The following is a 24,592-nucleotide window of genomic DNA, read 5'->3' on the forward strand; positions in this document are numbered from 1 at the left end:
AACATCAATTTCGCGCATCAGGAAACACCCTATCTTCTAATTCAGGGGTCTCCAACCTTGGCAACTGAGGAATTCTAGGAGTTAATGTCCACAGGTCTTAAAGTTGCCAGGGTTGGAGACCCCTGTTGATGCCCCTTCTCGTTCATCTCATCTTTCGTTAAGCCCCCCTCGCCGTGCCCTCATTCAGTGCCCCATTTCCAAAGACACCTGACTTTTCTTGCTTTCAGCCACATCTTTCTCCCCCCTCCCCCTTAATGGTTTCATCCTCCTTGAGTGGGCCAATTATTTCCAACCACCTCCGCGTTTCGCTCAGTTTCTCTTTTGAGCGTACAAGTCAAACGCGTTCATCTCTCCTGTTAGGTCGGCGCGCGCGTGCTACACAGAAACCTAGCGACGACTCGCATCTTTTTATTTCCAACGCCGGCTTGATTTCTCGCGAGATGTTGGACGGCTCGAGCATCGTACAGCAACCTAGCGACGACTGGCGACTTTTTATTTCCAACGCCGGCTTGATTTCTCGCGAGATGTTGGACGATTCGCGCGTCCTACAGCAACCTACCGACGACGGGCGTCTTTTTATTTCCAACGCCGGCTTGATTTCTCGCGAGATGTTGGACGGCTCCAAGATGGATGCGGCAGATTCGGTTCCTTCGATGGCGGAGTCCTGGTTGCGTACTCGGGATGTCCTTCTCCGGGAAGGGCCTGAAGATTTCGGGTCGCTGCTTCTTTCAGCTCCGGTTCTGGAAGGGTTAAAGGCGGCGGGCTTCCTAAGGCCTTCTCCGGTGCAGCTCAAAGCTATTCCGCTAGGCCGTTGCGGTTTAGGTGAGTGAGGGGAGGCGGGACTGCAGAAATAGGGCTGTAACGAGAGGAGGCCTCGGGCTACACAGGTGCTGCGGTCTCAGTCTGCACGTAGTGGGTCCGTATCCTTCCGTCTGTTGGCGTGATGGAAAAATACTCGGGAAATGTGATACGTTTTGGAAGAGATCCGTGCGTCTTTTTGCAGGCCTATTACTTTGACCCAAAGGTGCTTTTTTTTTTTTCAGGCGGCAACTGGACTTCCTTGTTTTTCTTTGAAGACATTTCGCTTCTAATCCAAGAGCTTCTTCAGCTCTGACTGGATGGTGGGGAATGGAAGGATATATAAATTTATATTTATATAATTCATATACATTTATAAATCTCATTCCATTCCATTGAAGGATTTATAAATATATATTCTTTTTCTTATTCTTCTTGTGCCATATCCGTCATAGGCCGTTAGCGATGATGTTGGCACAATCCTATTTTTGTCAACAGCCGCATGAAAAAGTGCTGAGTTTTGTCCAAACCAGTCCCTTAGGTTTTGAAGCCATGGTGTTATTCTTCTGCCTGGACCTCATTTGCCTTCAATTTTTCCCTGGAGAATTAAGTGAAGGATCCCATATTTTTCTGGGTGTCGCATCACATGTCCAAAATATAAATATATCATAAATATTTCTATAAATAATTTTATATAAATATAAATTTATACATCCTTCCATTCCCCACTATCCAGTCAGAGCTGAAGAAGCTTTTTGGATGAGAAGCGAAACATCTTCAGAGAAAAACAAGTCCAGTTGCCTTCTGAAAAAAGCACCTTTGGGGCAACCATGACCTGGATGACTGACAATCTCCATAGACTACCTATCACTTTAAGGATAATTGATTGGAATTTAATGCAGCTTAACTGTTTTTTTGTGTTTCTGCTTATGTGTTGTACTTCCAAATGTGTTCAAGAGAAAGTAATATCTCTTGTGGGTTCCAGAGATTCCACTGCCATTAGCAATACAGGCAGGCCTTGGCTTACGACCACAACGGAGCTCAAACTTTCCATTGTTATGCAAGACATTTAAGTGAGTTTTGCCCCATTATATGACCTTTCTTGCCAAGTTAATCACTGCAGTTGTTAAGTTAGTAACAGGGTTAAGTGCATCTGGTTTTGATTGTATTTGTCAGAGGGTTACAAAAAGTGATCACATGACTCCTGGACACTGTAACCATCTAAATACATGCTAATTGCCAATTGTCTGAATTTTGATCAAATGACTATGGGGATGCTGCAGTAGTCGTAAGTGTGAAAAATGGTTGTGAAACAGTCATAAAACACTTTTTTCACTGCTTTCACTTTGCATGGTTACTAAACAAATGGTTGTAAGTCAAGGACTACTTGTATGTGACAAAAAGATTAGTTGGACTTATTAAAGAAAACTGGTACAGTTTAAACTTTCCAGGAATCTTAGATATACCCCCACCCTCAAATAATGATTAAGGAGGACTGTCCTAATTTATATACAGTAACCTTTTTGTTCGGACTTCCAAAACATTGATGTTTTCTGGCATGTATTTTTCTTTGTCTTTTAGACCTTATTGTGCAAGCAAAATCAGGCACAGGTAAAACCTGTGTGTTTTCTACTATTGCACTTGACTCCCTTATCTTGGAAAACTCAGTGACTCAGGTAAGAGCAACTGTATATACTGTTTAAATTGAGACAGGAACCTCCATCTCAAAAGCAAACACAGCAATCAGCTGTAGTGATATTGCTGTTGTGCATGCTGCTGTTTAGAAGTATATTTGTAATATTATCTTTATTTGTCATCTAAAATTCCTGATGAGTCTGCTTCTAGCTGACTATATAAGTGCAGTTAATTGAATCAGGTACTGATTAGCTGATCTCTTCTGAGAATTATTATTCTAGGTTGTTTGTGTTTGGGATGAGTAGTTCTTGGATGATCTCAAAAACCTAAATGGACCAAAATTTTAGAACAGTTGGCTAGATTGGGAAGTAGAAGAAATGTTAAAAAGAAGACAATGCTAAATAATTTATCTGTTGCCAAGAAAACTATGTGGATAAATCCATGGAATCACAGAGGGTTAAACTTGATGTGATGTGATGAGGATACTTTGCTTTTAATTTTATTTTTTCCAAGTATTTAATTATATTTATTGGCTGGTCTGAGAAAGGTAGATAATTTCAATTTCAGTTGATTTTTTACTGTTAATTATAGAATTAATATTTGTTTCAGATTCTAGTCTTGGCACCTACCCGAGAGATTGCTGTGCAGATACATGCAGTAATTACAACTATTGGGATCAAAATGGAAGGTTTGGAATGTCATGTCTTCATTGGAGGAACTCCTGTAAATCAAGATAAAATGAGACTTAAAAAGTGTCATATAGCTGTAGGCTCACCTGGTAAGGAAACATTGGATCTGAGATGTTTTAATCCCATTATTTCATGTGCTGGATAACTATATGAAATAAAAAAACCTTTAATTTTCACATATTTTAGAAAACAATAGTTAGATTAAAAAAATAATTAGGGTAACCTAATGTGTTGGACTAGTGCACACAAGTTCAACTCCACTGTTTAACTGTGGAAGATTGTTAATGCTAGTTAGTTGCCATCACTTGTCCCATGTCCTATTATTATTTTGGGATAAAAACATGGAGAAGGAATGTAATATCTGTTGTGTTGAATATCTGGTGAAAACTTGATATATATATAAGCTAGTGAAGGAGTGAATAAAAATATTGTAGACATTATGGAGACAGTACAGCTAGTTCTTGTTAGCAACTGACTTTACGTTTGCAACTCAATCCTTGCATTTACAACCTTCACATGTTTATAAAGAAAAGCTGAAGTAAGATCATAAGCACAGTTGTAGTTAGTGAAGACTGCTAGTCCAACTTGTGATTGTTAAACAAGGTCTTTCTACATATATACTGTATTTCATTGATCTGTATAGATTTACATGATAGTGCCTCTTTTCTTCCTTATTGCTGCATTAAGGTCGCATTAAACAACTTATAGATCTGGACTATTTGAATACATCCAGCATTCGTCTTTTCATTCTTGATGAAGCAGACAAGCTTCTGGAAGAAGGCAGCTTCCAGGAACAAGTAAAGTAAGTATAGTTAGTTAGTTACACATGATTTCTTCTTCTTTTTCATGTGTAAGGTTTGCATAAATATAATGGTCTGAGAAATTTGTGAATAGGCTTGGAACAAATGTATGAATACAATCCTGGAAATGCAGAAGTTCTGTAGTCTGGGGATTTCTTTATTGATTTTTAAGTATTTGTAAACTGAAAAAAATTATTTTAATAATGCCTAAAAATAATTTTGTGTAGTTAACAAAGAAACATAAAGACCTTTCAGGTGCAAAAAGAATTAGAGCCATGTATCTCTTGGGTCAGTATATTCCACAATATGAAAGCCATTATCAAATAAACTTGCCTTTGAGTTCACAGTCCTCTTATCTCACATTTGGGTATTTTCTTAGTTCCTGGACATAATAGCATCGTGTTAGAAAGGTAGTCAATGATATAAATAATGTTATATAACTTATTCTTGGGGTTGTCTTTCTAAGGAGCTGGTGCCAAAGTTTAAGAATTATCAATACTACCTCTAAGCACATTATCTTGACAGTCTTTGTCTTGCTTACCAAGACTGGTAAAATTTAGGTGCATTAGAGTCATTCCTCAATTATTTTTTTTAAAAAAATTCTTAGTACTTGCTGATCTACTTTAATATTCTGTTCTAAAGATCTTTACTTGAATCGGAGAAGCACATATAGTAGTGTCTGATGTGAAGCTATTTTATGTTTACTATTTTAATTTTTGTTCGTTGCACTAGCTATTCATATAATTATCCATATGAATATCCATATTATATGGATTATCCATACAATATGGCTTATTGGTATTTTAAGCAATTGAAAATAATATGTATACATATGCACGTGTCCCCCCTCAACATATTTATTGTGAACAATGTTTTCTTTTTTTCCATATCTTAGTTGGATTTATTCTTCTCTACCAGCCAATAAGCAGATGTTGGCAGTTTCAGCCACCTATCCTGAATCCTTAGCTAATACTTTGACTAAATACATGAGGGAACCCACTTTTGTGAAGCTGAATTCTACTGACCCAAGTCTTCTTGGTAAATGAGTTTTTTATTTATTTTTTACAGAAATCCAGTATTTATGGAATTTATGATTAAATGTGCATCATATAGGTTATACAGTATATTCTGTTCAGCTCTTTTGTGTAGTAACTGTCAGTGTTCCAAATAGCATCCAAAAGTAAATCATAGTCCAAGGCAAAATATTGCTCAAAGTTCCAATTTATTAAAAGAGCCATGTTGGCACATCTGGGAAAACCCAAATCTGAAAGCTTCCTGGTTTCCCCCACCTAGTTGAAAGTTCAAGATCTTGCCCCCACACCCATAAGTCCATCACATGGTCCAATCTCCCACTGCTATGCTGGCAGTTCTACCCATCCAATTCTGGTCAAGTGCAGAGGTGCAGAGACAAAGGATGACCTTGGCTTTCTAGAAAGAATTTTGTTATGGCTACATAGTATGTAACTCCTTACAATCCCCCCTCCCATTTTTCCACAATAGAAAATGCATAATAGAATAATAGAAGGTGTGGCAGGCCAAAGATCCAAAAGAAAAGATGGCAGCAAGCCGGACAGGCTATAACCACATACTGTGGTGCAAATGTATTAATTGTTAAATATGTTTCTTTCTCAAGGCATTTTTGATTTTCCATATGATATATAAGCCTATTCTGTTTTGGTTAGGATTGAAGCAGTACTACAAAGTTGTGAATTCTTACCCATTACCTCATAAGACCTTTGAGGAGAAGGCTGAGCATTTACAGGAGCTCTTCAGGAAAATACCTTTCAACCAGGCTTTGGTTTTCTCAAATCTACATAGCCGGTATTCTGAATTTTGTTTTGTTTTTAAATCTGAAAAAGTTCAAAGAAAAATTTGGGGGGATTGGGAGTCATGTGCATTAAATGAATGTCAAATATATATAATTTTGAGGTAAAATAAAAGGCTTAGGATTTTGCTTAAAAGTGTTTGGAAGTGTTTTGGCCCTCCCCCATGCACAGTATTCCTCCTATTCAATAAAGCAACCCACATTTTTTCAGACCTGTCTCAATAAGCATAGCGTAGAGATTGTGTGGTGGAATCAAGCCTTCCAATCATTTTCAAAGCATCCACACCCTCAGGAAGTATATAGTTAAGACCATTGGGCACGTTAATTTATAGAACTGAGATGTTTGATCATTAAAAATTAAGCACATTGCATAAGAGTCAATATTCTTTTCTAAAAAAAACCTGCCCATTTTAAGAATCAACCTCCTTTTAATAAATTTTTAAAAATCAAGAGTTTATTACTAATAGAGCAGAATAAGCTATGAGAGGAAATTTTTTTCACAGTGTTATATCTTCATAAAAAGCAATATGGTTTTATGGAAGTAGCCCCTTTGTTTCTGCCACATATAAGGCAGTTTTAATAACTGGAAAAGAAAACTATTACAACAGAGGAAAAACACATGTACATATAGAAGTCTCTTTCTGACGTTTTATTTTTATGTCTTAAAGAGCTCAACACTTGGCTGATATATTGTCGTCCAAAGGTTTTCCTGCTGAGTGTATTTCAGGTAAGCTTGTAGATTTGTTGTTGTTTTGTTGAGTATTGTGTACATAAAAATCGTTATTTTTAAAAGTACATGCATGCAAATTCAGTAAGTTTTCCTCCTGAGTAAATAAAACAGTATATCTTTAAGTGGTATTGAATTATATTGTACTGTTAATGTAGTTTTCAGTAGTACTATCATTTGCCCTGTGCTCTTCCCACTATTCCTGGACTGTCTGTTCCTGAGATGGGTGCAGATTTGAGCATGTGGAAAGTGTTAAAAGGAACCCAGTGACTGGAAATTCCATTGTGAAATAGAAATCTACTGGTTAAGGCATCATTGCTAGAAACTGGGAGACTCCGCTTTAGTCCCATCTCAGGCACAAAACCAGCTAGGTGACCATGGTCCTCACTTCTAACACATTTATATAGTCTTATCAGGTTTGTTTCTAAGATATACTTTAAATGTTATACATTAAATTCTGCTCTCAGCATTCTTACCAAAAAGTTCTTGCCAGATAGTTAAGTATAAATTTATTTAAAGTTGCTGATGACTAACATGTTACTGTTTTCTTCAGGTTTAAGGTCAGCCAGTTTTCTTAAGAATTCAGCTAGTAGAGTTCATGCATTTCCTTCACTTTTCGTTTTCATTACTTATTTATCTTTGTTTTTCTAGGCAGTATGAATCAGAACCAGCGACTTGATGCCATGGCTAAGCTGAAGCAGTTTCATTGCAGAGTGTTAATTTCTACAGATTTGGTTAGTTTTCTAATTCGTTTTATATAGCTAATAAAATTACTTAATACAAAACTAATTCTGCCTGCTGTCCTCAGTAGAACTTTTATAAGCATATGCTTATAACAGTGTAGGCTGTTATATTAAGAACACTCTTTTTGAACTGGAACACTTGCATTTGACCCAAGCTATTAAGAATTTGCATTGCTTTTCCTTTATGACTTTGTAATGTGGGAAAAGAAGTCTAAAAAGATAACTTTTCTAATTTGCTTGGGTTAGTTTCTACTTACAAACACTTTGCTGTCTCTTTTCTTTCAGACTTCCCGTGGAATTGATGCTGAAAAGGTGAATCTAGTTGTTAACTTAGATGTGCCTTTGGATTGGGAAACATATATGCATCGGATTGGTAGAGCTGGACGCTTTGGTAAACACTCTTTATCACTCAACTGTTTTGTGGAAGCAAAATGGAACAACGGTTTTGCCCAACTGATCTTAATCTCTGCTTTATTGTAGGAACTTTAGGATTAGCTGTGACATACTGCTGTCGTGGAGAGGAAGAAAATATGATGATGAAAATTGCACAAAAATGTAATCTTCAGCTTCTTTCTTTACCAGGTAAGATCCTGTACATGACCATAATTTTATGAATTTAAGCCTTTTGAATTTAAGCCTTTGAAAATGGTGTTCCAGAGATGATCACATTTAGACAGTAATTGTGTACTATTGTACACTTAATTGTGCACTATTGTACACTTAATTGTGCATTCATAGTCTTATTCAGAATCCTAATATTTAATGAAAGGGTTTTTTTAAAGGAGGAATTACTGGAGTTATACATTTCACATGAACTTCAGTACATGTTACAAATAATTAAATAATATTTATTATTCCTTATCATGAACACTTTGAACATTTTGTATTGGTGGTGAGGAAGCAGTTCACTTTATCTACTACAAGTATGTTTGGAAATGGTTTAAAACAAGGTAGAAATTCTAAGTTATGTTTAGCAGTTGGTTACACTTACTGGAAGATGGAGACTATTTTCTTATGGATGTCAGAAGAAAAGATATCCAAATTCATTAGCCTGCACTTTGAGATTCCATTGTATTTGTTCTATAGCACTGGGTACAATCATTTAGTTTCTGGTAATGCTTTTGTTTATCTTTCCTCATTTTAAAATGAATACTTGTAACAATTAAAAATATGTCTGCTATGTCTTGTATTTAAAACATGCTTCATTTAAGTTTTGTGTTTCCAGATCCTGATTTTTTCACTTTAATATAGTGGAGTCTGAAAAATAAAAACATAAGATTTTAAATAATGTAAACATTGAAGTTGTGATATGTTATCAGCTGATTCAGTCACCCATGGCTGATTTTGTTTTTCTTTTCCTTGAAGAAACTTTGCCACCAGAGCTGCTGGAACATTTTGAAGGAGGACATGTAGAAGTCACTGCTGTCCCATATCCCAATGCATCTGCTCATACAGGTCTGTTGCCAACTAAAAGGCCAGAAGGGACAAGGCAACCCCCAACAATAAGTGCTAGTACAGAGATGATTGTTTCTGATAACTGTCCAGTAGCCAAGCCAAAACATAAGCTTCTTAAAAATAGAACAGAGCATGCTAAAACAACAGTGAATAGAAATAAACATGACAATATCCCACTGGAAAAATACCAAGTAGAATCTGATTGTGAAACTGCTGTGCACAATAACGAACAGGTGGACAAAGAAAGTTTAAGGAACATGCTTCCTAAAATCCCTTGCCTGTCTTCTTTTAAGAACCAGGATTCTGTCTGCTTATGGAGCATGGTTGATTTTATTGAGGATTATGAATATTTCATTAAGGAAGGATTGGAGAGAGATGTAGAGATTATAAGAACTTACGCAAATCCCAGAAAGCAAGATAAACAGTTAGATTCTTCAGATTTAGTAGGAATGGAATCCAGTAAGTACATGGACGCAACAACTGGGGCATTGTCTGGGGAATCTGATGATGATAGCATTTCTTGTAGTTCTCAATCATCCATATGTAGCCAAGAGAATCAATCCTGCATCAAGACCTCTTCAGATATACAGCAAACAAATAATAGTATACTGTCAAATGACCGGATACATCCTCAGCAGTTCAGTCCTGCCCTTGAACAGAAGCAAGACACTTTTCTGGTCCAAAAGAAGATGAAAGGAAATGTGAAACAGAGTAAACAGATCAAGCGTGACCACTATCACTCCATTCACCAAATGAAAACTGAACTTGCAGAAGAGGCATCCCAAAGGAAAAGTGCTTCTTTGCCTCACAATGAGAATTTAACTCCTGATGAATACTGGAGAAGATATTACCGGGCATGGCGGAATCATTATATTGAAGCTTCTCATTTATACTACCAAAAATATCAGAGACCATTAAACATGCTGACTGCATATCATGCTAATGCAATCTACCTGGAAGAATTGTTGAAGAAAGATCGGTAATATTAAAAGTAATATGTGTCTCTCGTCATACCTAAACTATACTTTATGTTTAGATATCTTAAGTGTACTCATTTGATGTGTCTTATTTTGTATACATTTCAATGAAACCATTTTGCTAATAAACTGGACAAGAAATAATGTCATTTTGTTAGTAGCTATTGCCATGTTATCTTTATGAATCAATCCATGGAATGGTATGTGGAGGAGACCTTGGGAGACTGAGCAAAAAGATCCTGGTCAAGGGAACATTCAGAAAAAAAACTAGATAGTGGGGAGCCAAGAGAAAGGGAATATAAACTTGTAAAGCACAAGAAGACATGATATCATACAATTCTATGGCACTCTCTTCATTGCCATAGACTTTTTAAAAAAATTATTACAATCCTGAAAATAATAAAATCTAACTAATACTTAGAATAAACAAAAAAGTACAGTTAAAATGCAGAAATCAAAGAAAAGATTATAAGTGAGTTACCATTTTTGCAACATTTATCAGTACAATTAACCTCTTAATGGTTACAACATTGTTTACATTTTTCTATAATTATTTTCCTCCTAAGCATCAAAACTATCATAACTACATTTTAAAGATACAACATTGTTCTGGAATGGGTTAAATGGGTAAAGAATCGGAATGGGATAGATGGAATGGGATAAATGGGTAAAGATTACATCTTAGAAGTTAGAATATCCAGAGAGGAATTGGAGAATCATTGTAGATTGTTTGCTTCTCATCCGACTCCCGTTATTTCTCCAATTAAATCTAAAACTTGTGTGACACTATTCTCTAGCAAGTCTAGCCCTTTATCTCCTTAAAAGAAATTGAGCCCCTGGAGAACACCATATTGTTGGTGATTTATTAAAAGCCAATATCTAGTAGTGGAAGTCTATTTGGCTAAACTCTAATAACATAAATTTCTATGGCCAACTTTCCCAGGGTTGGAATACAAGCGTAGTGATCCAAATATGAAAGAAAGGTGATTGTATCCACCAATCAAACTATAGATAGATTAGTCTGATTTCACATTACAGCTAAAATTTATGCAAAACACATGACTAATAAATTAAAGAATTGGGTCATCAATAATAGCTTACAGAGGAACAGGCAGACCTTGGAACAGGAATTACAACAGTTGATCATGGTTTTGTATTGACTTATGAAATAAGTGTGATAAATAGGCCCATAGGATCTACTGCCTTTGTGTATTTTCATGAACTTTTTGATTATATTGATAAAACCAAACCATTGAGTTGAATTTGGATAAAATGTTATTAATTTTAATCATGCTTTTATATAGAAATATTCAAATTCAGGTTAGGATCATCCTGGTAGGCACCTGACAAATATCAAGACTTTGAAAGGCATAAAATGAGGGGTGGTGTTTGCACCTTTACTTTTTAATGTATTTATTAATTTTGTACTTATAGTTACAGTTCAAATTTGAAATGTTTATTCTTGGATGCCTGCCTCTTAAATGACCATTATTTTTTGTAGTTTTCTTCAAACTTTTTGGATACAATCACAGTGCTTTTCCAAAAGTGTGAAAGATGGGTTTGAGACATATTCCTATCCTAAAAAAAAAAATTCATTATTTGAAAAGCACATTTGAAAGATTTTTGATTGGTCATAAAGTTCCATAGACCAGAATGCCGTTTTTTCTCCTTAGTTTCCCCAATTTGCTATTATTAAATGTTTATAAGAAAATAGTAGGGACAACAGAACAAAGCCTAGTTGGCTAGAGAAATATAAAGGTTTAGTCTAGATTTTATAATGTTCTTAAACCATTTAAAGGATTTTAGAATGCATTCTTTTCAGATAATAGCTTTTATGCATGATCTAGTCTTCGATAAAACATTTAAGATTCCTCTCATTACAGTGTTCAATAGGTGGTGCTATTGACACTGCTAGTATATGTAGTCCTGTCCATTTTGTTGCTGAAAACCACATGAAATATAAATTTCTATATTTAAAAAGAACACCCATACATTAATGTATTTATTTTATCTTATTTGCCAATATAATACTTGTATTGATATCTCCAATTTTACTTGTAAAGAAGTTATACATTGAGTGAACCTGAGATAATGTGTGATTCAAATTCATTCAGTGAACTTTTAGTAGATCTAGTCAATCTGCTACATGGGCTCTAATTTTCAAAATCCTATTGATGGAACAACATTTTTCTTGTGTGTGTTATACATAAGTGTGTTTTCTAGAGTTTGTTGTCCTACACATAAGCAAAAACTTTAATCAGAAGTGAAATTATCAAATTAGCTCCAAAACTAATTTCCCTGCTTTGTTTCAGTTGTTTTATATCTAGCATCTCATAATTGAAACTGAGTTGGGTAGATGTCTTAAGTTCTGGTATAAGAGCCAGTTTGGTGCTGTAGTTAAAGCAACAGGCTAGAAACTAGGAGTCTTGAGTTCTAATGCCGCCTTATGCCCAAAGCCAGTTGGGTGACCTTGGGGCAATTATTCTTTCAGCCCTAGGAAGCAGACAATGGCAAACCATTTCTGAAATCTTTCCAAGAAAATCGCAAGCACTAGTCCAGGAAGTTGCCAGGAGTGATTGCTGACTCAAAGGTGCAAAAAATAAATTCTACTACCTAGAGAATCTTGTCTCCTTGTTGCTTATCAACCTGTGTAGAATCTTTAGACATATACTCTTCTCCTTCCTTTGCTTTTACTCAATACAATTAGTTGTTATGTTAGAACTCTCATGATTTTCCTTTGTACAAGGACCTGATTTTCTGCTGTGTGTTGTTTTACATATATAGAAGTAATCATGTCATTCAAATGAATAACTTTCATCATGATTTATATATGCGCATGGAGTATCATACTTACTGAGCATTATGTGTTCACAAGAATAAAGCCTGCTGCTATTTCATTGTAATATTTATGGTGGGTAAAGGTTTTTCCAGGTTTTTGCATTCCTCATCAGACAAGGTTTTGCATGCAGGATTTTTAAATTCCTTTTCATCTTTCCCAGTACTGTAGTCTTTATATGGAGTTTCCTGTTATTTTTTTTTAACGTGGATAATTCTAAACATGCTTAATTATTGGTATGCCTCTGATCTTCAGACCACATGGCACAGCCCAGAATAATAAATTTTCCACATAGTTGCTTTTCTACATGAGCAACATAAGCAAGCTAAGAGAAATAATTGGTGCCCAGATTGTAACAGGATATTTAAAAAAGCATAAAGAGGTGATGTTATATTTTATTTAACTGCCAAAATTCCAGAAAATAAGAGAAAGAATTCTGACCACTGCTAAACTTTGTTCAAAATCCTCTTGAAATGTAAAGAGTAAAATGAAGCACAGGTAAAGTGCTTCATTAAAAATCAATCCAATCTCTGAAACTTGCAACAAGTATGACCTACTGTTCAATTTCCATTATCTTTAGGCTTGACTTTGCCATAGGGAACCAGATATATCTTGATTTCATCTAGCATGATGGTATTTTCAAAGGCTGCTGTGCTAATAATCAACTGGAGTGCCATTTCAACAGATCTTTAACCTAGAAGCATACTTTTTACCCTGTTAACCTATAATTACTTTTACAAAATAATGCTGCCTGGTTGTAAAAATGACTTACAATGTACAAAAAGAATATATACCAGTCCTATCTTTAGTAATTTATCTTTATTTAGTAATTAGAAATAATTCATACCTCATTCATTAGCAGTTTGAGAATCGACACATTTCAGTTTTGCCTGTGTTAGGCTCTTCTTTTTTTTCCTTTGGAACTTTGAAGTTTGTCTTTAACACTTCTGTTAGCATATGAATATTTTTTAATTAAGGTACAAAGTAAAGCCAAACATTGAACAATTGTTAATTATTAGATATGTACTTTCCAATATTTTCAACACTATAGTTTTAAATCTAAAATTAAAAGCTGGGTCCATAAGATTATTTTGAATTTAAGATGTTCTCAGAATTAAAAACAGCTAGATTAACTTTTCTGTTCTACAGTTATGAATGTAAGGTTATGTGGAGGATAAGAGTTAAAAATAAATTGTACTGTTCTGTTCCTTCAGCATTTGGAGTTTCAACACAGTATAGAAAACAATTAAAGTAGAACATTTTCTACTAAAAATGCAGACTTCATTTTCATTGTGCAACTATTGTAACCATGATATACTGTATTTCTCTTTATCAGCTTCTCTCTTCTCCATCTTTAATTAAATATAATTTTGGGGAGGAGGAGACAAGACTGCAATCCTATTTACAATCTTCGGGAATTGTTATACCACCTTATAAGAATATTAAGAATATTGCCATTTTGATTTAGAAGTATGCCGTACTAAAGTTCATACAATTTGTGAAGAAGCAGGCGCAGGTTTGTACAATGTATAATCTTGATAAAATATCAAGAGCTTTTCTGTAATGTTCATAATACTAGAATTAAATCACCCAAAACATTAAATGGCATTAAATGAGGACATGTATTACTGATAAATATATTTCATATCAAATGTTTTGAGTTTTATATAAGTCATTGCTAGAAGATGGCTTTAGGATTGAACAAGATTTATTTATCAAAATTTATTAGCTGTAACGACTAAATAGTGTATCTACCTACAAAATGCTATTGAATACTGCTTACTGCTTTCACATAAAATCTGCTACAAATTTCTTGGAACAATGTAATTGTCTATATTGGAAGTAAAAAACCAAACTAGATAGATTTTTGATCAAATCTGGCAAAGTTACGATTGTGATGTATGTTATCTTGGAGTAGAGTAGATGATTTAATCAAAAAGATGACATCAGTTAAAAAAGTGTTCCGCAAGAGTTGAATATTTTGTGGCACATAATTCATTTAATCCAGAATGGATACATCAGGTACAGCAGTGACACAAGACACAGTACTGTAAATGATATACAAGTTTCAACATAAGCACTACAGTTCCAAAAAAAGACAACAAGAAACTAAGAATCCTTTAGAAAGTTTTGTCAAATGAATCTATCTGCAGTTTTGTACAGTACGTTTGTCTTGGGTATGATGTTTTGTAGTAAGCAAAGCCCATTTTAGAGTATGAAAATAGGAAATAATACAATTGAGATAAAAGTCTGGTAACAACGTAAAACCTCTAATGCAAACATAATTGCATTGTAATGTCTCACTGATTTATCAAAAATATACCATTGCACACATTCTGTAGTGTATTTTATTGGACTACGGAGCTGCTGGACCTCCAGCCATGGTTGCAACAGTAATTTAGGAAAAGATATACAGATTATAATCTTTCATCTGCATTTCTATATAATGTAATGTGATTAGCGCTTTTAAAAAAAGAAAAAGCAATGTGCACATACATGCATATGATCAAATTAAGAATTTATTGACTGCAACCAAGACCACTGAAAGGTATTGAACATTTGGCCCCATAACAAATTATTAAAAGAATTCTTTGCCAAATTAGCATTAAATCTGACTCTGCTTCTTGAACTTTACATTTCACAATGTAAACACAATGGATGTTTCAATTTCACTGTCAATTCTCTGGACATGAAGATAAAGTTGTTCCCTTTTTGATTTAGCAATGTTCATTTCTGAAATTTGACACCTCATGGACTTTAATGTAGCTTTATTGATACACTCTGGCACCTTGGTAGTATTCATTCATAGCACTGCATTCAAATATTCCCGAGGATCAAGTACAGACCTCTAGTACTTATTTAAACAAATGTCAGATTTAAGGGTTAACGTTACTGAGCATCTTAGCTTCAATCATTAACTGATTTTGGGGGCGGGCAGGGGGGGACACGGCGGAAACAACAACCCTCAACCAACAATCATGTATGTATGATGGGATCTCATATTTTACTGTAAATGCTTTTATTATTTTTAAAGTGATCGCTGAACTAGAGTAGCAGTGATATTTAAAAAAATATTGACACTAGAAGTAGCGCAACTTGTAATTGGCTGCATGGGCAGGATTCAACATTTCTGATCCGTACAATTACATATAGCACGATCCTAATCACATTTAATCTAAAAGAAGCTCAATGGTGCTCAATGAGTCTTAAATGGACATATAGAGGATTATAGTCTTAGCTGGTATAGAAGTTTCTCAGTTTTGACGTGGCATTTAAATATGGTTATTGCTATTGAAAACCTGGTTACAGAGTAACCGTTTGATTTGTGAGATGGACATGAACAGTAATTTAATTATGAACTAATTCAAAGCATCTACCTAGGAGAAGCAAATCAATCACCAGTTGAACACATTTAAAAACATAGTTATAAAAAAACCCTCTAGAAAAAATTCTGGCCATGTAAGAAATATTAATCAGACTGTTAAAGTTTTTCTCTTTTATTGCTTTTTGCAATCCTTATTTTTTGGATGGGAGATGCAATTCTAACAGTTATTTCCCTTAACTGTATTATATTAACTGGCTATATTAAATTCAGTGTTCTTATGTTCCAAACAGGCATTTACACAATCAGTTTGTAATTGTGAAAAGAAAAGTGGAATTTAGTTGGAAAAATTGAAACACAAGATAGAATGATATTCTTTAATGAAAAAGCCAAGTCTGCTTTACTATATTAGATCAACTTTGAATTGGTTACAAGAAGGAAAAATTGTCAGTGACAGTAACATGAGTCAAATAAAGAATTAGGCTTAAAGCCTTTGGTCAGATTAACATTTTGTCTATGTATCTACTTCTCAATTGATAATAAAATAGCAGCAAAAATAATTAAAATAATATCTTATTTCTTGAAAACATGATGCATTTGATATTCCCTAAATTGTAAAGTATGTGGGGCAATCATTTTGATGGCGGAAAAAGCTTAGATCCATTAAAATCTAATTACTGTTATGCACTTATTATTTAATATGAGAGTCGCACTTACAAATACATGTAGTATATCCTTCATTTGTCATCATCAGTACTTAAGGATAGATATAAATGAGATCATCTCCTTTTCTTCTAAAAAGAAAGGAATGCTATCAGCACGCCAAAGGAAATTCCCATGTATATTCGTCCCAATACAACTGAAGGAAAATTTTATATTATGCCCATTGATACCAACAAAATCCTGTTAGTATGTGAAAACTACAGATAGTCTTTTATGACCATTTATTTAGTGACAGTTTGGAGTTGTCATGGTAGTGAAAGAAAGCAACTCATGACCCATCCTTGGAGTTTTGCATGACACCCACAATCATGATTTGAACACTTGGCCACCGGTTTGCATTTATAGCTAGTTGCAGTATCCTGCAGTTACATGATTGTGATTTATGACCTTCCCACCAACTTCTGGCCAGCAAAATCAATTGGGGGGGGGGGAGCCGGATTTATTTAACAACCAGGTTATTCACTTAACAACTGTGGGGAAAAAGATTGCACAAATAGATCCCGTCACATGATAATTTGTTTAACTACCACATTGCTTAATGACCAAAATTCCAGTGCCGACTGTACTTTTAAATGAAGCATATACTTTTTGGATGTATGGCAGTAGAGCAAGATACTAATATATACTGTAATGAAATGTAAAATCACTACCTTTAGAATTTTGTAGACAAAAATTAAATATAGTTATACTTCTGTATTTTTAAAATCAGTTTCAAAAGCAATGATTTTGGTAGATGGAGCATGACAAGTCATAAATTATGTCAAATAAGATGAATGTTTTAGAAACATTTGACATATTAACAAAAAAGGTTTTCCATTCCCACATGGAGATGAGCAATATATATTGACGCTAGTTGGGTGAGATAATAAGAAAAATAAGAAACTACATTTACTATAATTAGATATGTAGGCTACATAATGGCCCTGTTCTCAAGACACTCAATCCAGTAATCTATTCCAGGCAATTCATTCTTCTGCATGCGCAGACAGCATATGACCTGAGATTTTTGGGCTAGCTGGCTGACAGCTGTGTTTTATGTCATTTCAACTTCCAAAGGAGATTGAAGTTTACCACTTCAGATAATGCCCAAACATATTCCTTCCATTTTTTTCTCTGTCCATGTAGTTATAGGTAAGGAACATATGAATAGTAAAATGAACACCAAAATGAAGTGGCTGTAAGGGCCAATTTTTGTGGGCCCTCTTCTAAAAATTAGTCTTGATCATGAATTTAAAAAAGGGCAATTTCAGTAGGTATAATGAATGACATGGATGTTAGTGAACCAGGTCTGTGAACCAGGTCAAATCTTCATTGGCTTAATTGTCTGGGTACTTTTGAGTTAGCATGACATACTCATTGTGATGCAGTCACATGAAAATATCAGGGAATCAAAGTTTGCCCTCTAGTCACCAAGTTTTAGAAAAATAGTTATCTTGTCTGATAAAGAGACCTGGTATCTCTAAATAGTGGCAATCTCTTTTTCACAAAAAGAAACTGGCATTTATGAGAATGCAATAGTATTTAAATTTCTATTGAAGTCAGTCTCAACAAATTAACTGTACATGATATTCCAATCTGGTTCAGATTTCTGACTTTTCTGAACATTCTGAATTTTTCATAGCAGGAACACATACTGGTACTTAGAACTTTAGGATTTTGAAAATGATTTTGAGCTTGCCCAAGTGGATCCTTTATCAATCTTGGAAGGAAGGAAAGCTCAATCATCCTTGAGCTGGTCAGGATCGAATTCCTGGCAGTAGGCAGAGTTAGCTTCAATATTGCATTCTAATAACTGTGCCACCACAACACCTGGTACAATACATGGTACAATACATATCAACACCAGTGATTGTTGGATAATAATGTTCTGTTGGATAAACATGTAAGTTATCCTTTGGCTTGTTTTAATAGGTTTGTGAAACTAGCCATGGTAGCTTAGTTTACCCATCACTATGACATAAACTATGTTTAAAACCATGGTTTGCATATCATTGCTAGGCCAGAGGCAGCAAATGTATGCCTACTACTATATTTTGTGTAGCTTCCTGCTGTACTTTTTGGGGAGGCAATTGAAATTTGTAAGGTATGTTGTAATGGAAGGGAGGGATTTAAAGGGCCAAATATTTCCTATAGAAATATAAATTATACTGTGAGTAGATTGAAACTCAACAGAGCCAAACCCAATTTTTACATAATTTGCTATTTCAAACCAGATACATCTGATTTCTGCTAATGGGGTGAAATGAATTGGATATAGGGCAAAACTCATATTTCTGTAGCTATCCTTTGCATAGGAATAAAAATCAACACAATATGTTAAAGAGAATGGAGGAATATACTTCAGATTGCCTAGGTAGGAACTGATTGTTAAGGTGAAGCTAAATGAAGCAAAGGAGAGATTCAATAAGGCATTTCTGTAAGTTGCATGATCAATTTCTTTAGATTATGTACTAGTATCAAAAAAGAAAGACTAGAAGCTTAGCATATCTGCAAGTAATAGAATCAGCATCAACATCACCAGTGAAATTATGAAAACAAGGCAATACCCAGTAACCTTTCTCCCCATCACAGTATATGATATGGGTGGTTGTTACTAAGTAAGAGTTCAATATATAGAAATGAATTGCAACTCTGAAATTAAAAAAAAGTCAGTTCATAATTTCACACGCTAAAACAGAAATATCTTCAGGAGTAGTTAAAACAAAAATGTCCAGATAGTGTATGTTATCCTGTGATCTCACTATTTATTTATTTTTTGCCTAAGAACTATGTAAAGGGCCCCAGCTTAGACAGTATAGTCATAGTTGCCATCCTGACTTCTTTCAATCACCTGCAGATAGCCCTAGGGTTAACCCAGGCACTGACATTTTGGATGGCAAATTAAGGCCTCCTTCAGATTACTAAAATAATGAGTTTTTCATTATATTGGGGACGTACAGAATCTCCAACATTTTTTTTAAAATTATAAGACAGTAAAAAAGGTTTTAAGTTGCACAGTTAACAGTGTGGTTTCCATGCAGTGTTAAGTAACAGATTAACAAAATTTCCTGTTTAGCCTAATGCATGGTTCCAGCTATTTGTATAAGCCAATGGATAAAATTTAGAGTTGCCTTAGTTGAATCCTTCAATTGATAAGACCTCTTATGGTGCAATGTGCAGGAATGCCTCATTTTAACAACTCAAAATGGAAACATTTACAAAGATGGGATTTTTTATAAGTTATTTGAAGTTCAGTTTTCAAAGAACTGGTCACATCCTATTCAAAAATTTGATTCCAGACTCAGTTTAAGATGTATTAACATGAATGCTACCGTTTAGTGGCTTCCAATAATTGCTCATCTGATAACTTTAATTTTAATGTGAAAAAAGAAACAAAAAGCAAATACAGAAGATAACTTTGTCAGCACAGTTTTCTCCTTTTCCTCTGAACAATACTTGAACATGCAGTCTGTCTTCCTTCTGCAACACAAATTCTAACTCAAAATATCTTGGGCTATATGCTTTGTGAAGATATATAAAAATGAAAGCAAGATATCAAAAGACAGCATGTTGTGGACATCAGATATGTCAAATATTAAACAAATCTAAGATGGTTAATAAATTGTACACTTTAGTAAGAAAAGAAGAGTACAGTTCACAATGCTATTCAGCAGTGTGTGTCTTCTTGGCATAAATGTGGCCACGCAGATTTGCCTCCAGAGAAAGACATTAGGGGAATATTGGTATAAAGCTTTAGATGGTTATACCACACAGTCCTAAACTTTCTAAACAGTGTAACAACAGTTAACAATTGGTGAACTATTCTGAAACATAGATTATTTTTAAACCATCTATTAACAGTATTTTATAAATTGATTAGAAATGAAATTCTAATATAAAGTAGGCCCCCAAATCTAAAAGCAACATCTCCTCATTGAAAAGAAATGATGCTTTCTCTAGGGAAAGTAAAATATTATATTGCTGTATCCATTAAGCCAATGCAACCCAGAGAGTTTCACTAAGAGCCACAGGACTGTATTACAAAATGAGATTCACTTTCAGTCCATGCAAAGTTTTGGCTCTTAAAATAGTCCTAAAAAGGACACATCCACTGACTATTGGCTATTATATACAATGGGAGACACTTCCATTACTATTAAAGAAACACATATAAAACATAAAAGAAAGCATGGGCATAGAATACATTTCAGTTATGAACATCTGCAGCAGCTGCTTCAAATAATTTTGCACTCTGAAACTTGCTTGAATATTTTTTTTAAAAAAAATTAATTTTCTTGAGGCCATTTTCTGGACTTTAAAAATACAGAACTAGTTAATCTAATCACATTCTCTACCACCAATCTGTGATAACCAAAGTAATACTTTGAAAAGCAAAGAATTGTGGTGAACTATGAAAGCCTGTTCTTTTGTTCCACAAATATGATTTTTTTTCACAGACAATAATTAGCAGACAAATACACTGTTTGCAACTGCAATTTTTGTTGAATTAAAGGCAATTACAGAATTGTGTTAAGAAAAAGTGCCATCTAAAATGAATATTTCATTAGTGCTTGTGTGTGTGTGTGACTGCATGCAGGCATCTGTTTTGCTACTGCGCACTAAAGGCTGAAGCCTGCAAAGACACACTCATGCAGAAAGGGATGGACAGTAGGTAGAACCGTTGAATCCACAGGCATTACTTAAAGCATGTTGTTGACCATGCAAACAGTAAGTCTTTGCAGGATTGAGCCCAGAAACAGGAAAGTGTGCTCAGATCTTTCATAGTTGGAAAATGCCAGTTTTGTGGTTCTCTTATTCGTTCTTACACACGCATGTACACATGCACAAAAGAATGAAAATTAAATTTGTGTGACAAGATGAATTCTTTTTTTAAAAATGTTTGGGTATAAAAGAAAATAAAGAAGTAATTTTGGTTAATAAAAGATCCTGCTGCATGAAGACAGAAAAAAAAAATCACAAAATCCATTTTGGTCACCTTTTTCAGTCATTTCCTCATGAATAAATATTATCCATTAAAAACCTTTAAAAAGGTGCTGAGATACACAGTGTTATAATTCTACTTCTTTACTGACCTTCTTGTAGTTATGACAGGACTTATATATCACTATCCAAAAACTATTCTACGCCTCATGTCTTAGAACAAGGCTTCAACTTGTCAAAGAGAGATCCTTTGGCCACTCTGTTCTTACATGCACACACACACGCATACACCCATACATACAAACACAGCTTCCTGAATCCTCTGAGCTCGCTCTGCAGCATGAATGTGAGTTTGAAGGAAGCTGCCTCCTTCGGCTCTCATCCTCAGTTCTTAGATGTTGGTCAGGTTGGTCCATTGTCCATCCAGCCATTCATCTAGGCACAATTTGCAGCAAAGAAGGAACATGAAAGTTGGGGAGAAAGGGAGAAAGATTGGCCTTCCAATCTACTGCTATCATGTTTGACCAAGCCAGTCTTACAAAGCTGAAACCTTGACAATGTTGCTGCTAGCCATGATTGTGTTCCTTGAATGGCTGGGGCTGGAGGAGGAAGGTCTGTTTTCCCCTTCTGGTGCCAGGGCCGGTGGTGTTGGGATGCTGATGATTGCTGTGGTTATTTGAGCAGCTTTGCAGTTCGGTCTCAGACCATCATCTGATTTCATATTTAGGCTGGAGCGACTATAAGATAAAAAGATATTTTTTGTTCATTGTAAAGGTAAGAACAGAGCTGCTGCAAACTTTGTATATGTTTGAACTCCCAATTTTAGAACGTATCTCTTATCCTTGGACTGTAAGCAGGCAAGAACCACACTCTAACAACATCTGTATGACAGAGACTGACAAACAGATGTGGGTAATACCACTCCATTTTCCATGATGGACAGGCGGAGACACATCCTTGCACCTCACAATCCTTAATATTCCCAACCAGAGAAGGGTCTTTACTTTAGCCTGATGTGGTGCACTACCTTCAGCACTCCTAGCTGGAAGATACAAAAAGATACCATAACAATTACAAGTATGGCCTTGTGATTCAGTACAAGTAGAAACTATTGAACATGTTCTTTTGTACTGCCAGTTTTACACAGCACCTTGAAATTCTCTAATTGCCCCTCTTCTGATTAGTAAAACAGGATACAGTGATCACCAGTTCTTATTTTCTGATATTAATCCTAAAATAACATATAAGATTGCCAGGTTCTGTGAAGAAAATTAGATGAAGAATACTTAAGAGCAATTGAAATTGTTTATGTGGGACAGAAATGGGGAACTATGGCCTTTTTATGACTTGTAAACTTCAACAAGTCATAAAAGGGGATGTAGTTCCCCACCTCTAATGTAGAGAATGGCTTTGACTAAGTATTACCCTCTGGTAATTTTTATTTATGTCAGCTGTTATACTGTATCTTCTTCAGATTTGTCAGGGGCTCTATAATTCTATATTTTAGGATAGTCAACTAATAAGAATGAAGATTTTTGGCATATTTTTCTATGTGTCGTTCCTGTTTATTAATTTTTGGGATGATATTTGAAAACTATTTTTCTGTTTTCTCCTTTCAGCTGGTTAAGACTGCAATAAAGTTATTTGATTTTGAGCTGCTATGAACTTTGGATATGTTTGAAATATGGGGTGTGTGAGAAAAAGTTGGTGGAAAAAGTTGACAGTAAAACTAATACTTTGTTGAAGTTTGTCTTTTATTTTCCTGAGTCTTCCTCCGTTATGAAGCAGGCTTCTATTTTTCTTTCTAAAGTTCAGAATGCCTTCATAGTCATGCATTGAATTTTACTGTTGTAAAGTGGAAAAGGGCAGGCACCTATGTGGTATTATTTGCCATCTTCTCATGACTCTGGAGGCTTCTTTATCCTAACCCTGAAAAGCTCTCTGGAAGGATTTTCCTCCTGATCCTTTCTCTTGTGATTTATTGAAATGTGGAGATTCAAAAGGCAAATGAAATGCAAGGGTTCTGTACTCAGACAGTCTATCAAAAGCTATATGTCTAATAATATGGCAGACAGTTATTCCATCTCTTGTAATCCTGTCTCAATGTAGGAACTCTCTCCTTAATTTGTCTGTGCCATAATGCTCATTAAACATTTATCTGGAACTTGTTTTCCTCTTTCCTGTTATAACAGGTATGCCTTCATATCCAAGCATCACCTGGTGCTGACTCACATATTCCTAATTAGAAAATATTCCCAGAAAACAAGCTTTCCTACAATCAAAGAAAAACATCTATTCATTATAGTTCCAAACCTCCTTCAACTATTATGATTAGTTATCTATGTCATATTTCTAAAGGCTTACTGTACTTTGCTTAAAAGATAAAATTTGACGTTATCCCGTGCAGTCTATAAATACTATTATCTGTACATACATATGTGAAATAGAAGAATTCCTAAAGCATTATGCCTGACTTGATGTTCCTAAGTAAGGTTTATAAATGTAGCTCAAATCTAATTTGTATGGAAGTGGTATGTTATCTAAAAGGGGTAGGTTTAAGTTTCTATGGAAAAAGAGGAGTTTAATCAGGATTCTCACTAGCCAGAACATAATATAAATTCCAACTAGTAGAGAACTGTAATTCACATTGAATTTATGTGGGTAATTGCATATATTGTTCAGGATGAGGAGAAAATCAGAATACAGACGAGGTAAATAATGACGTGATCCAGGAGATGTCAGAATGCATCATTCATGAAATGCTGGAAGACTGTGAAAGCATTAGTCAACCCAAAGAGCATGACTATATATTTGAAATGCTCACATTGGATGGGAAAAACATTCATCTCCTTTATTAATCTATGCTATATTATATGCTTTTCTAAGGGTCCAGCTTGATAAACACCCAAGCCTTTCAGAACCATTCCAGAAATGAGTGACAAAGGATAGGATTATGCATGGTAATCTGGTTCAATTGCCAGCAATCATCTCAGAGCCCAAGGTTTCACAATTTCCTTTTTTATGAATAAATTTAGTATAGGAGCTGTTGCAGGAGAGGATGAGGATTGAATTAAACAAATATCAGTAAAGATTCAAGTCCTAAGAGGGAGTTGAGTTGCCAGATTGGGATCTTGGCCCCAGG

At 34.9% G+C, this 24,592-nt stretch overlaps 2 protein-coding genes across 2 annotated transcripts in view; one reads left to right on the plus strand and one right to left on the minus strand.

Moving 5' to 3' along the window:
- Window positions 1-606: 606 nt before the first annotated feature.
- DDX20 (DEAD-box helicase 20) lies at window positions 607-9,790 on the plus strand. Its single transcript, XM_032218790.1, has 11 exons — window positions 607-822; window positions 2,380-2,474; window positions 3,043-3,211; window positions 3,810-3,924; window positions 4,818-4,960; window positions 5,605-5,743; window positions 6,416-6,474; window positions 7,126-7,208; window positions 7,503-7,608; window positions 7,698-7,799; window positions 8,583-9,790. Exons 1-11 carry the CDS (start codon window positions 609-611, stop codon window positions 9,653-9,655), a joined length of 2,298 nt encoding a protein of 765 aa, XP_032074681.1. The 5' UTR covers window positions 607-608; the 3' UTR covers window positions 9,656-9,790.
- Window positions 9,791-21,985: 12,195 nt separating this feature from the next.
- KCND3 (potassium voltage-gated channel subfamily D member 3) overlaps window positions 21,986-24,592 on the minus strand; it is a 422,047-nt gene continuing 419,440 nt past the window's right edge. The window contains 1 exon segment of the mRNA XM_032217390.1: window positions 21,986-22,187. Within this exon segment, the coding sequence (XP_032073281.1) occupies window positions 21,986-22,187 (202 nt within the window).

Source organism: Thamnophis elegans, chromosome 5, assembly GCF_009769535.1.
Source record: "Thamnophis elegans isolate rThaEle1 chromosome 5, rThaEle1.pri, whole genome shotgun sequence".
NCBI classification, from domain to species: Eukaryota; Metazoa; Chordata; class Lepidosauria; order Squamata; family Colubridae; genus Thamnophis; species Thamnophis elegans.